The 14,648-nt window shown below is 44.4% G+C and overlaps 1 protein-coding gene across 2 annotated transcripts in view; it reads left to right on the forward strand.

The window, feature by feature from the left end:
* Positions 1-14,648, forward strand: part of MAP2K6 (mitogen-activated protein kinase kinase 6) — a 95,910-nt gene that overhangs the window by 24,339 nt on the left and 56,923 nt on the right. The window contains exon 1 of one of the 2 annotated variants that reach the window (XM_006754585.2): positions 12,746-12,802. The exons of the other annotated variant lie outside the window; for it this stretch is intronic. Within the exon in view, the coding sequence (XP_006754648.1) occupies positions 12,787-12,802 (16 nt within the window). The 5' untranslated portion in view covers positions 12,746-12,786. Of the gene's footprint in view, positions 1-12,745; positions 12,803-14,648 lie in introns of those variants that run through there. 2 annotated transcript variants of the gene reach the window in all.

Below are 14,648 nucleotides of genomic sequence, written 5' to 3' on the forward strand. Positions count from 1 at the left end.
TGGAGGCGAGCAGACCAGCAGGCAGAGTGGTTAGGGGTATAAGTTGGTGGTCTAGTTTTATTTCATTTTTATATTTTTGTATGCATCTGTCTACTTATCCCCACATTATTTTATTGAATATACAATCACTATGGAAAACAGTGTGGAGTTCCCAACTGCCCTCCCCTGCAGACCTGGTCACTCCCAACTGTCCTCCCCTGATGGCCTGGTCGTCCCCAGCTACCCTCCCCTGCAGGCCATCTGTGTCCACATGGGGCAGCCATCTTTGACCACATGGGGGTGGCCATCTTGTGTGTTGGAGTGATGGGAAATTTGCATATTACCTCTTTATTATATAGGATATATATATAATTTCAGAGAGGAAGGGAGAGAGAGAGAGATAGAAACATCAATGGTGAGAGTCATTGATTGGCTACCTCTTGCACACCCCCATTGGGGATCAAGCCTGCAACTTGGGCATGTGCCCTGTTCAGGAATCGAACCATGACCTCCTGGTTCATAGGTAGATTCTCAACCACTGAGTCACACCGGTCGGGCTCAAATGAAAATTTCTTATCACACCTGCAGAATCCTCATGCATCTCCTGTATTTTTTTATTGGGGTGAAATATACACAATATAGAGTTTATGATTTAAATCATTTTCAAGCATCCTCTTCTGTGGTTTTCAGTACATTCATGAGGTTGTGCAACCATCACCACTCTAGTTTCAGAGCATTTTTATCACCCCAGATGGAAAGCAGTCACTCCCCATCCCCCACCCTCCCAGCCCCTGGCAACCACAAATCTGCTTTCTGTCTTGGATTTGCCTGCCCTAGACATTTCCTCTGAGGGGAAGCCTGCAGTGTGTGGCCATTTGTGTCCGGCCCGGCTTCTTTCACTGAGCATCCGTGTTTGTAGCAGGTGTCAGTACTTCCTTCCTATCTTATGGCTGAATAGCATTCCACTCTGTGGATAGATCCCACTTCCCCCCTCTTTGTAGTTTCTGTCAAAATCTAGCACCTAAACAACAGATTAAAAAGTCGTTGAGAAATTACGTATAAATGTAGCGAATAGAACTTAAATTAAAAATTCATCCAGGGGAATTTGCACTGTTACATAGGAAACAGCCTAAAAATAAAGTAACACATTTCTAATGAACGCTCGGGGATGGAGAAACGTTTCCAAGGGGGTAGAGGACTTTTTTTAGTGCCACTGAATTAACATATTCATGAATATCTGACTTCTTGTAAAGCCAAGTCTACCAATGGCTGTGGGACTGGGAAAGGCACCAAATGAGTATATGGGCACAAGGGCTAGTCTTCAGTTCACCATGCTGCCTTCATTTGCCTGGGCCTAGTGTTTTGTTTGTTGTTTTGGTTTGATTTTGGAACCACACCCTCCGCTACACTCACTTACATGTTATTCCTAATAGATAGCCTGGCACCAGATAGATACTACGGAATTGTAGCTCTTGGTTTTCTAACTATTATTACAAAACAGTATTTTCTATCCTGTTGCTCAGTCCCAAGCTCCAGAATTACACTGCTTGGTTTTCTAGGGTGTTTTGTTCTCTTTCCACCCAACCCGTCCAATTTCTACTCAGCATATTTTTACCCCTAACATGCATTCTCTTCTCTAGTCACCCTCTCATCTTTCTCCCTTTCACAAGTCTTACCCCTCCCATACTTGGTGCCTATTCTTAGATTGACCATTCATCCCTTCTTCCTTTCCAGTCCTGCCTGTGTATCAGGGACCAGCTCAAGGGCTAGCATCTCCTGGGACCGATCCCTCCTGTCCTGATCTCTTCCTTTATGAACTTCCTTTGAACTTGGGAGTCACAGAGCCCTAGACTGGCAGAGAAAGGCACCGTGTCCTGCTTCCCCCTTGGCTAGGCTAAGTGTCTTTAGTATGGTTATTCATCTTGTTTGTCCAACACTGCCTTCTCTATATCATGCAAACATTCTCCGAATCCTATACGCTTTTCTTGTGCTATTCACCATTCAGTGGACAAGGGTCTGAGTGCTTAGTATTCTATGATAGGATCTGAATTAAGAAACAAAGATAGTAAGTACTGGCTTTATGCACTTGCACTTGAGAGTGAGTGCTGCTTTAACCTAATCCCCGCCCTGGTCAGGACATTCACTTGTCCTGTGTGCTCACTACTGGGGAGGGGGGAGGGAAGGATGACTAACACTCTAAAAAGAGGGTGCTCTCATGGCTATAGTCGAAGTTCCAATGACGCAAAGGCAGTAGTGATTCATTTAGGGGGCATTAGGAAGGCTTCACAATGGAAATGACATTGGAGCTGGGTTTTGAAGGATGAATAAAAGTTCACCATCCAAGGGAACACATTTCAGTCAGAGTGAAGAATATAGGAAAAGCAAAGGAGGCGTGGACATGCATGTCCTGTGTGGTATGTAAGCTTCTGGTACAACTGGGATGTGTATGGGATGCATTGTTCATAGGGCATTGGAGGAGAGGAGGGGATGGTGTAACACAAATTCAGATGTTCTTTCTGACTAAAATGTCCTTGCTCCTCTCTTAGTACCTATTCTATTTCTATGAAAATTCTGAATAGACTTGGCCCGAAAACATTGTTCAGTAATCTAACCTTAAACTAGATCACTAAAGTCTAATTTGTCTCTCTGTGCCATGGAAGTACAATTTGGTTACTTTCCGGTGTTTTTCCCTTTTCTGTCCCTGTCTGCGCTTGCTGTGTGATATGCATTGTGAATGGAAAGGTTGAATAGGGTCATGAGGTTTAGTGGCTCCTCATTGGGAAGTTTCTGGATGGAGCAGGGCGCCACGCTGATCTTGGTTTGATCTCTAGCCTTGAGAATGATTTCTTAATCAATGAGAATTTGTTGTCCAAAGGTATAGAGATTGATTCATGCTCATCTTGGGATTGAAGGAATCCATGGAAAGGATTTGGGGTCGCTCCTAAGAGCTGCCAGAGGGCCGGAGAACTAGAATCAGAGAAAACAGAGCTGGAACAAAGTCTCAAAATACACGCAAAAAGGGGGCGCGTGCAGAGGCCACTGCTACCACCAGTGGGCACAGGTAGGCAGCCTGCAGCTTGTACCACCATTGCGGGGCATGCAGTGTGGTCGCCATGGGAACTGCTGCCAGTAAAGCTCCCCCTAACTGGATGGAGCTGCCCCTACCATTGTCAGGTGCCGAAATGGCTCCTGTGCTGTCCCTGCCTGTGTACATCCTGGGGGACTGATCTCGGTCGGGTCTGCAGTGCTTGCCCTGGGCCTGTTCCTCCAGTGCAAAGGGTGCTGGGAATGTGAGTCTTCAGCACTTTGCTTCTATAATGGGTGGCTGACTCTGCCTCACGAGGTGAGGGACTCTCCAAACATAGGAAAGGGACAGAGGCCAAATGCGTGACAGATGTCCACTGCCACCTGTAAGCCGGCCATCAGGTGCATGCCACCAGCTTTCTTTAGCTGGAGACTTATGGGAAATCCAAGGTGCATTTGCCCCAAGAAAAGATTTTCCCAACTCTCCGAGATAGAGGAAGGAAACTCGACTCGGGGAAGTTAAGCAGCAGAGAGAAAACTCTCAAGTCTTAGATTACTTACTGACCTCAAAAGCAAAAGGGCTGGCTCAGCCTTAGCTAGGTCTGTCAGGAGCTAATTCCAGTCCACGTAACAAATCTGAAATTTTAAGTGGGGATGCAGTGCCTGGATCTGTGAACACTTTTCAGTAACTGTAGATCAAATCATAGGTCAAAGTTTGTTTTATCCTCACCAGGGACTTGAGGCAGTAGAACAGTTATTCTTGTTTTGCAGAAGGGAAGATTGTTGCACATGTAAATGAAGTAGCTTGTTGATGAGGCCAGGACTTGGGTCTCCCATTTCCCTTTCAGTATTTTCACTTATACCACGGGCCTTTCCCTATAAGAATTCCCTTTTCTTTGGGTAACAAATGAATTGTCTGTAAATGCCTGAGGACCATAAGGAGTATTAAAACAACGCTCGATTTGATGCATAACAATTGGGTTGGTAGGACATACACAGTTGCTTTATTATTCATGGGTGGTCATTTGGATGAGGGATATGTTGCATTTCTATACTCTGGCTTGAAAAAAGTCAACTCCGTGAAGGTATCTCTTCCTTATTTTGAGATATTTATACTACTATGAAGTTCAGTTTCAGATGGATCAGTCTCAACTTTAGTTCAAGTTTATTTCAAGTCATTAAAATACATATGTCACTTTGCACAAGAAAGCAAATAGGTGGACACACACCTAAAGAGTTAAGAGTTTAAGCAAGAAAAAGAACTATTTATTTTTTACCCTGCAACAAAGGTATTTTGGGTATACAGCATGTTGTCTTACCAGCTGCTGCCTCCTTTAGTGCTATGTTAGCTTTCATTGCTTTAGACACTAAAGTTTAGTGTCTTGTGACGATTAATGGAAACTGGGCTGTTTCCATTAATATCAAGTTTATATAATCGAGCCAGTAATTGATGGTTGACTGTTAAGCTACAGGACTCTGCATTTTCCCGGGGAGTGAGAACAGAATAAAGGGTGCAGTCTAGATTTACATTAGCCAACAAGTGTTTTGAGTGCCGCACGGGAAGCCTAAACTATACTAAGTGCTTGGAGATTGAATTGCTGGATGCAGGAACGTGTTCCATGGGCTAAACCAGTAGTCGCTGGACAGGCTGAGCCAAACGACTCTCTGTGCCTCAGTTTCTCCACTAGTGTTTAATCTGCTAGGTGCCAGCTCTCCCCGTGTGTGTGAGCTCATTGCTTCACCACTCACCTACCAGGTAGGTGTTGTTTTCTGCCTTCTGCAGGTGAGGAAACCCAAGCTCAGGGAGGTTGAGTCATTTTATTTGAGGTCATGGAACTTGTTAATAGCAGGGTGGGGAATGCAAACTCAGATCAGGGGCTCTCCAGAGCCACTCACCCTGATTGCCTCCCACCCTCTGCCTTCAGGGCACTTTCACTTCTCCCCTCCAACACCAGCCAGCCTCCACCTCCTCCAGCACCATTCGTACAAGGACTATGTTTTGAGTTTATTGGGGAATGGGTGCTTGAAAGCACAATGGCTAGACTTTGCAATGATGTTGTAAAAGGATGCTGAATTATGTAATTCTGTGAAGAAGTTCGTTGAATTGGATACTTTCAGCAGGTTTGAGGACATGCGCAATTTATATAACTACATATTTTATTGTAATCTTTGTTTCCTACCTACAAAGTAGCCGTAGGTAAAGGTGGGTTTGGGAAATGGAATTTGATTCCTGCGAGGCAGTTTAGCAAACTGGGATAAGAAGAGGTAGGAGATGAGGAGAGGAGGAATTAGAGCAGTGATTTCATGTGGGGCCATAGGGGCATTCGGAAGGGTGAGCATTGGCGGACCAGAGAGAATTCAGTTAAGAAAGGCATCAGGGAGGTGAGCAGCAGGCAAGGGACAGGGATCCCTAGCGGGGAGTCAGGCTGGGAGACTTGCTGAGGAAGAGATGGGTCTGTGTGCAGGGGAGTGCAGACCTGCCAGACTATTGAGGGCAGTTGGCAGACAGGGTCCTTTCAATTCGAAATTGAGAGATTGCATCTGGAAGGCTGCAGAAAGAGGATAACCCCATGCTTGGGGTGAGGATGAGGGGAGATCGGTCCGTCGGCCTAGGATTGAAACAGGGAGACAAAGCCACCTAGATATCATTGCAGCAGGTCTCTCATTTGTCTTGCTCCTTCTAAGGTATCTGCCCAGGACTGAAATCAAGCAATGGCTCAGTTATTTAGCTCTGTAATAAAGCTTAATCCTCTAAGCACTGCGGCCTAATTGAACCCTGTCTTTCTCAAGATTCTCAAAGGTGCTTTCTCATCACTTCATGGGAATCTTAACTTCTTATTTAAGAAACATGACCATGTTGGTCTGCATGCACGGAGAGCTCACGAGAGGTTGCTAAGGTGCTGGGCCTCACTGTCCCAGCTGTGCTGGGCACCTCTCAGGCCTCCGGGGGCTGTCCCTCTACTTCATAGGCTCAGTGTCACCGTTCTGGCCACACTCCCAGTTGCAGCCACCACCAGCCAAGGCCCTTTCCGTTCCCCATTGTGTTTTCCTTTGGCTTGTCCCCCCGGGCACATCTCCCCTCTTGACCCCAGTGGCTTCCTTCTTCAGCCATCCCCGGGTAACCAGAGGCTCCTGCATTCTGGTCAGTGAGCGGACTGTCTGCAGGGCCCGGATGTCCTGTTGGTTCTCTGCCTCACCTTGGCTCTTTGCAGCATTGCTCAGAGCGTGTGTTTGCATGGCTGGCTGCAGAGGTGCTTTCTCTCCTCTCTTCCGTCCTGGGGTTCAGGGCTTTGCCACATGGCGACTTTGCTAGAAGAAAGGCTCCCCTGACAGCCGAGGTGCTGGTAGCTGTCGCGGGTGATCGGTCATGCGTGCTGTGCTAAGGCCCAGGGCAAAGGTTGCCACTCCCAGTTCGCAGGCTTTGAAAGGGACATCGCCAATCTTTTGATGACAGTGGCGAAAGTTACAAAGGAGCCGGTTTTTCTCCTCCTCTTGGTTTGATTAAGAGCATGGATTGTGGAGCCAGGCTGCCTGGGTTCAAATCCTGGCTCTTCCCCTAATTAGCCTTGGGCGAGTTACTTAACATCTTGGTTTCTTAATCTGTAAAAGAGGGATAATACTAGTACCCGAGTCATAGGTGCTGATGTGAAGATTCTGTTATATAATATAGTTTATTTACATATATATAAAACATTATGTCAAATATAAAAGGACTTACATTATATCATATTGCATTTATATCATATTGCATTATATTATTATATTATTATAATACATGACATATATGCTATTATATATAATAACATTACATATAAGATATAGTATATAAAGTATACATATATAGTTAATATATGTAAGCCCTCTAGCAGAGAGTGGTATAAAGCAAGCAGGTGGTATATAAGAGTTTAGTATTATTTTTGGTTTGTGGAGATTTTTTTTTTGAGGGCGGAGTACATTTTTATTTTTGACTTATAATCAAGGCTGATTATTATTATTCCTCAGACTCTCCTGGGTGGTTGGTTGTCATTTCTGTCCTTATTTTAAAGGTACAGCAGCTTGCAGGGAGTAGGCACTGAGTGAGTATGTGTGGCTTGATTTAAATCTGAAGCACAGTAAGCACTTGGTTGACTGAGAGTCTGAGGCAGTGGAAACATCTGGAAGGTTGATCTCCAGGTTGCTGGCCAGGAGGTAAAGCAGTCGGTCCGCCTGCCCATCTCCTTGGGACCGCAGAGGGCGCTCTCGTTTCCAGTGCTCCTCTGCCCTGGCTCTGTTTCAAGGCTTGGGTTTGGGAGGAAGATTCAGAGGCCAGGCCCTGGCCCAGCCTTTGCCCATGCCTTGCCTCTCTGAACATTCTGCAGTTGGGAAGCAGGGGATCAAACTGCTATCATATTTGAGGTAATAAGAGTATTTTTCCTTGAAGTATTTTTCTTTTTAAGAGCTGTATTTCATGATAAAGTTGAGCTATGTAGCGAGGCCAGTTTGTTTGTTTTTTTAATTCAAAAAAAACACATTTTGTGACCATATTACATGCCAGAAAAATCTAAATAGGATCCTACCCTCAATGTAGTTTTAGTCTAGAAGTACAGTTTTGTAGACACACACACACACTAAAATGTAATAGCAGCACTATGCTAAGAAAGTATTTTGGGTACTTGTAGACACAAAAGCAAGAGGGTTCCATTGAGCCTGTGTGTGAAAAGGGATGGGCAGGGGTGCATCTTGAAAATGTTGAGGGAAGAGATTTTATTGGAGCTGAATCCAAAGTGTTGAGTAGGTTTGCATGAGTCAGACAGGGAAAGGAAGCGTATTCGAGACAGAAAACAACATGAATAAGAGCACAGAACCTCCAGGCATCCTGGTGGTCAGAGAATTACAAGAATCTGCCGCGGCTGAGAAGTATGCATGAGGGAGAACAATGAGCATTAACAGTAGCGGGTGGTCAGGGGTTATCAGCGGTCTGCTGGAGCTGGCTCGTGTCTGGCTCATGAGAGAGAGCCATTTATTAACTAGCCAGTAGTTTTGCAAGCGGGTTGTTTAACTGTTGGTCGCTTGAAATTGACAGTGGTGGAAATATTTACACCATGGGATCAGCAAATGCTACATATCAGGCTCCCCTCTCCTCCCAGAGTTGCTTTTCCAGCACTCAACTGATTGTCATGCAGTTGTATGCCACTCGGTCATTACTCTTTAGGGTCCTTCTGTGTAGGCCGGATGGAACCAGTGCAGACTGGCTGGCAGGGGAACAGTATGATGAGATTTGTAACTTAGTAAGGCAACTCTGTGTCTTTGCTCTTGTCCCTGAGGAAACAGACCAAGCAAGGCAGACACTGGGGAGTGTTTTGAGGGATAGCATTTAAGGGAAAGCAAAGGAAACAGGATTGGACAGAAGGAAGAGTTGAATGACAAAGCTGCTGTAAGGCTGGTCCCCCAGGGATGCTTTGGAGCTGGAACGGTTCCGCCCAGAGGCACAGGGGCCAGCCAGGCCCTGATACACCTGCAGTCACTGGATGAAGGCGGCCCCTGTGGTGGGTACATAACCACAGTGAAGTGGCTCTCTTCCACTGGAGAAGGCTCAGCAAATAGGGGAGGGAGTGCCTCAGGACTGAGGCCATTCTGGGTGCTGCACCCCATCATCCACATCACTCTGCTGCAGTTCAGAGGACATATGAGCTCCATGGGCGGTGGGAGGTGGGAGGCTGGGAGAATAGCTGGGAGAGGATTCTAGAAGTCCACGTTAAAGATGATGAAGGCCTACAGTAAAGCAGCAGCCACGGGGATGGAGGAGGTAGGGACGGGGAAGTGGAAGGTAGGGTCCATGGCACGGGTTCTTCTAAGGCAGCGGTTCTTAACTCGGGGCAGGGGCTGCTCCCAGTGTCAGGAAACATTTTGGTTGTCATAACTGGGGTATGTGGGGGTGTCTGTGCATATGCTCCTGGCCTCTCATTGGTAGATGTCAGAGGTGCTGCCAAGCATCCTATAATGCACAGGACATGCCCCCTCCAATAAAATAATATCAAGCCCCAAATGTCAGTAGTGCCAGAGTTGATATGCTATTAGGAGTAAAGGAAGTGTAAGAAGCCTTCTTTCTCTGTTCCTGCCCTGGGAATCTTGGAATTGAGTCCATGATCAAGTTCCAGATGGTTAAAGTGGAGACAGTACTTTACTGATGGACAGAGAAGAGAAGAACTTTTATAAGCAAATAAATATCACAGCTATTGATTGGTTTATAATAATTGATTTCTGTTATTTTTAGAAGTGTTAAATATGTAGTGGGAGGAACCTTTCTTAGTCCTTTCTCTTAGATCTCTGTAAATCCAAATTGGTGGCTTTCCTCTTGGGTGTAGCTCTTTAATTACATTTTCTTCTATTTGCCATTGACCTTGGGCCAGTGGTTCTCAGCCTGAATGTAAATTAGAATTACCTGGGGGAACTTTTAGACATCCCGATGGGCCTGCTGCATTTAGAGCTATTAATCAGGACTCTAGGGATAGGACCGCGCATCATTATATTTTAAAGGTCCCTGGGGACTCCAGGGTGCAGCCAAGGTTAGGAACCACTACCTTGGATTTAAAGGACCAAAAAAAAAAAAAATGTCCTCAGCACTAGCTTTGGATGCTAAAATAAAGAGGGAAATGTACTGACCTGTGCAGGTAACTGTTTAGGGACTGCAGGTTATAACTATTGCATTTGTATTATTATATTATAATAACATAATATAAAATGCTTCAGATTTTAAGGGCTGTATTCAGACAAATTTATTTCCCAGCAACACTATAGAAATTGTTTGCTGTGGTTTGGTAGAAGCAATAAAAGAAATATCAGGAAGCTATTGTGACTGGGCTGATATCTGTATTTCTGGCCAGAAGGGCTTTTTTCATCAATGAGTCCAGTGACAGCCTTTGAGCATGGTGACAGCTTCCATGTTCCAGTGATTAAATCATTACCCACAGAAGCCAGTCTTAATAGAGTAAGTGATCAGGACAGATGTTCCGCCTCAGTCTAGAACAGCGGTCCTCAACCTGTGGGTCATGACCCCTTTGGGGGTCGAACGATCCTTTCACAGGGGTCGCCTAAGACCATCGGAAAACACATCTATAATTACATATTGTTTTTGTGATTAATCACTATGCTTTAATTATGTTCAATTTGTAACAATGAAAATACATCCTGCAGATCAGATATTTACATTACGATTCATAACAGTAGCAAAATTACAGTTATGAAGTAGCAACGAAAATAATTTTATGGTTGGGGGTCACCACAACATGAGGAACTGTATTAAAGGGTGGCGGCATTAGGAAGGTTGATAACCACTGGACTAGAGGGAGTAACCTTCGAACATTGTCAGGGGCGTCTACATATTTGATGACATTACTTGAAGAGAACCTAATTGGCAAAACTAAAGGTGATATTTTTTTGTTTGTTTCATGTAGGGAGATAGAGGGCCATGCAAAAGATAAATTCAAGGAACTTTTTTAAAAATATATTTTTATTTAATACAGAGAGGAAGGGAAGGAGAAAGAGATAGAAACATCAATGATGGAGAGAATCATTGATTGGCTGCCTCCTGCACACCCCACACTGGGGACCAACAGTGTTTTTGTCATCTTACAAATGAAAGATTCTAACCTGTGGTGCTGGGGTTGCTCAAGCATTTCATGTCCAAGGCTGAATTTGGAAGATTTAGTGCTTTCTTTCTGAAGCAAGAGTTAAGAGAATCATGACTTCCTAGGGCCATGTGGAAGGTGGCCTACAATGTTGTGAACAGTTTCCAGCCAGGAGCAAAGGGTCTAATGCCTACTACAGCTTCTCAGCTTCCATCATGGTAGACATGCGAGAGTTGCTTTGTTTATTGCATGGTGATGGAAAGTCAATAGGATTTTGTCCACTCTAAGTAACTGAAGACCCAACAAAAGTAGTTGCAACAACAGGGGTATTTTTACCTTCTCTGCGAAGATACCTGGAGATGCATCACTGTTCCAGGGCTGGTTAATTCAGTAATTCAGCCATGCCCTGGCTTCGCATAGTATCTGATTTGCTTTCTGGTTCCCTTGACTGTTTCTTCCTGGTCACATGACAACAGCAAGAGGCAGACAAAGAAGGGGGCATTTCTCCCCCTGGGTCTTATTAGTTTAATCAGGAAGGAAAAGCTTCCAGGAGCTCCCCCCCTCAGGTTTCAAGCCTAGAGCCCAAAGCTACATAACTTGTTCACCCTTAAACTCTTAAAGGGGTTACTGTGGCTGGCATACACCAGGGGTTAGCAAACTTCTTAAAAAATCTGATGGTGAATGTAGGGCGCAGCTATAGGGTTAAGCCTCGGACTGACCTGTTGGCAAAGCCACTTGCCTCTGGGTCACTCTCTGTGGCCTCAGCCAGGCACGGGAAGATGCACCTAGACCCAGCTTATTCTCTTTGTCATTTCTTCATCCATTCGCCGCCCTCGCTCAGGCTTGTGAACCCTTGGCTGAGCTGGCTCAGCACAGGTGAATATTTTGGGCTTTGTGGGCCACATGTGTTCTCTGGGCCATGTCCTTCTTTTTCTTTTCTGAACCCTGTGAAAATGTAGAAACCACTATTAGATCTAGGGGGGTGTGCCAGGCATTAGCTGATCAACAACGTTTCATTTCCTAAGGTTGGTGTAGGGGTCCACCATTGGCACCTATTTTCTGAACAACACTGCGATTTTGTTAGCATATTGAGTGGGCAGCCAACTGTGTTTGCCTTAATATCTAATTTGTAACATTGTTGTAATGATTATTAAATGTGATAACTAAATTAAGCATTAGACTTCTGATTAGATTGCAATAAAACACTAATTTTCATGAGATTTTAGTTGGTTCAGCATTCCTCTGTTGTGGGGAAGTGTGGCCTCAAAGTTCCTTCTCTTGTCCATTTATACAAATTTAAAGTAATTTTGGCAATGGATAATTTGATGAAGAAAAATTGGGTTATAAATTCCGAGGACTTTAGTTGTTCTTTCATTGAAGTGGGGTTACTATTCTCACTATTAGGTTAGACTGGGTTAACACCCCTAACCCCCAAATCTCATTTGATGTCCCAAATGAATCAGCAGGGAAACCTACTCCACTCAGTGACTCAGTGACCCAACCTGATAGAGCAGCGGTTCTCAACCTGTTGGTCGCGACCCCTTTGGGGGTCAAATAACCCTTTCACAGGGGTCGCCTAAGACCATTGGAGAACACATATATAATTACATATTGTTTTTGTGATTAATCACTATGCTTTAATTATGTTCAATTTGTAACAATGAAATTGGGAGTCACCACAACATGAGGCACTGTATTAAAGGGTCGCGGCATTAAGAAGGTTGAGAACCACTGTGATAGAGGCTCTGCCATTGTGTGGTTGCACCATTAGGCGCACATGGCCTACTCAGTCTGTGTGACAAAGACAGATTGGGGAACAGCACTGAGCTTCTCACTGCCTCAGGCTGCAGGTGACATATTTCACTGGCCAGAGGGATCACATGGGTTACTCTAAGAGCAAGGAGGGCTGGGAAATATGGGAGATCGAATGGAACATTTAGTATTATTATCCCTTCCACAATCCCAGTGCTCTATTCATATTCTTCAGAAGGAGAGAATTGATGACATTACACCCATTATAACACCAGTAGCTCCCAGTCCTTTGCCTTCTATCTTAGCTTAAACTCTTGTGGGATTTTTTTTTACATTATTAGATTACGTTCTTCTCCTTTCCCATGCCTTTTCCTTTTCTTATACAGAATTGTGTCAATAGAAGTCAGAATGAATGAAGTAGAAAATGATAGAAGTGAAAGGTATGTCATCATTGGATTTTTCAGTATGAAAATTCAATAGGATTGATCATTGCAAAGTCAAAAGCACCTTCTTTTGCCCTTGGGATACTCCTCTAACTCAGTGAGTTTCAACGGGGAGAGCTGCTACTCCCTAGAGCAGCCGTGGGCAAACTACGGCCCGCGGGCCGGATCCGGCCCGTTTGAAATGAATAAAACTAAAAAAAAAAAAGACCGTACCCTTTTATGTAATGATGTTTACTTTGAATTTATATCAGTTCACACAAACACTCCATCCATGCTTTTGTTCCGGCCCTCTGGTCCAGTTTAAGAACCCATTGTGGCCCTCGAGTCAAAAAGTTTGCCCACCCCTGCCCAAGAGTATATCAGGCAATGTCTAAGGACATATTTTGGTTGTCACAAAGGGGTGGGGTTGCTACCAGCATCTAGTGGGGAGAGGTCAATATATTACTAAATATCAGATATGTTACTAAATATTGTGCAATGCACATGACAGCCACCAACCACAGGAAATTACCAAGCCCTAGAGGAATCGTATGCACATTATAAAGTTTGAGAATTACTGCTCTTGGCTGGTCTCATATTGTGGTCCCGTTACTACCTATAACACTTTTACACTGGAATACCAGGGCTCCTTCTAAAAAAGTTATAATTAACTTCCTTCCTTCCTTTTTCCTTCCCTCTCTTCCTCCCTACTTTTTCCCCGCTTCTTTTTCAACATGCACATGCATAGGACCTGCTCTAGACATACTACTGAATCAGAATCCCAGGGGGTAGGACCACAGTCTATTAAACAAATACCCCAGGACATTTATATGACCCTGAAGTTTGAGAACCACATCCCAGGACAAATCTTAACTCTATAGTTATCTCTATTTTCCTCCAAAACTTTGGACTTAGGTGGCCCAACCTCACAAGTTGTGTCAACTCTGTTGAGTTTTTGTGTTAATAGCGCTGTCATTCTGCTGCTGCCCCCAGATTCCTGCCTGGCTTTCACCCCATTATTGGAATACTTGCATTTAAAAATGCGCAGTATCACCCAGATTCAGAAAGAAAAAAAAGACGTTTTATTTACATCTGTTGCCTTTCTAGAATGTTTCCACTTCTGTGCGTGTGTTGTTTCCTTCAAATTCCAAGTGTGTTGCCGCTGAGTCTGTCCTGCGTTTTCCCGGTGCCCACACATCTCTGGTGTCTGCAGTCTGGCTTCTCTCCCTACTTTGCCACCCGATCTCTTCTTGCTAAAGTCACCAGGACCTTTTGTATTTTTGTTTTCAGCGACCTTTTTGAGTATGTTAAAGCAAACCTCTTAGAGGTTGGCAACCTTATAAAAAATCATGGATCACGGATCTGACTTTTTTGCTGGTGCGCGCAGTTGAGCATGACTCTCAGCCTCCAAGCCAGGGAGAAATTGGATCTTACCCTCCCTTTGCTTGCCAACCCCCAGGGTAGGAAAGTAGTCAGTCACTGAAGACTTTTATGCTTAAAAACATGTTTTACAAATTCAGGTTTACTGCAATTTTTTTTAAAGCATGAAGCTAGTTATTTTAGTTTCTAATTCACTTAATTACCAAATTTCTTCAGATAAATAATTTCCCCTATGATTCTTGTGATGTGTATTGCGCTGTGGTTGATTCTGACTAGACTCTTGCCTTGTTTCATAGAATGCACCCCTATTCAGTGTAGCTAAGCCAGGCATTATCTTCCCTTTGAGGACCCACAGACGAAATCTTTAAAATCCAGTGGAAGGGAAAGTACTCTAATGGAAAGGAAATAGAGTAAGAGTAAGAGTGCACCAAATGCAGGGCATCCTTTCCCCCAAAAGCCTCCCTCCCTCCCTCCCTCCCTCCCT

The sequence above is a fragment of the Myotis davidii genome, unplaced genomic scaffold (assembly GCF_000327345.1).
Source record: "Myotis davidii unplaced genomic scaffold, ASM32734v1 scaffold172, whole genome shotgun sequence".
Taxonomy (NCBI): domain Eukaryota; kingdom Metazoa; phylum Chordata; class Mammalia; order Chiroptera; family Vespertilionidae; genus Myotis; species Myotis davidii.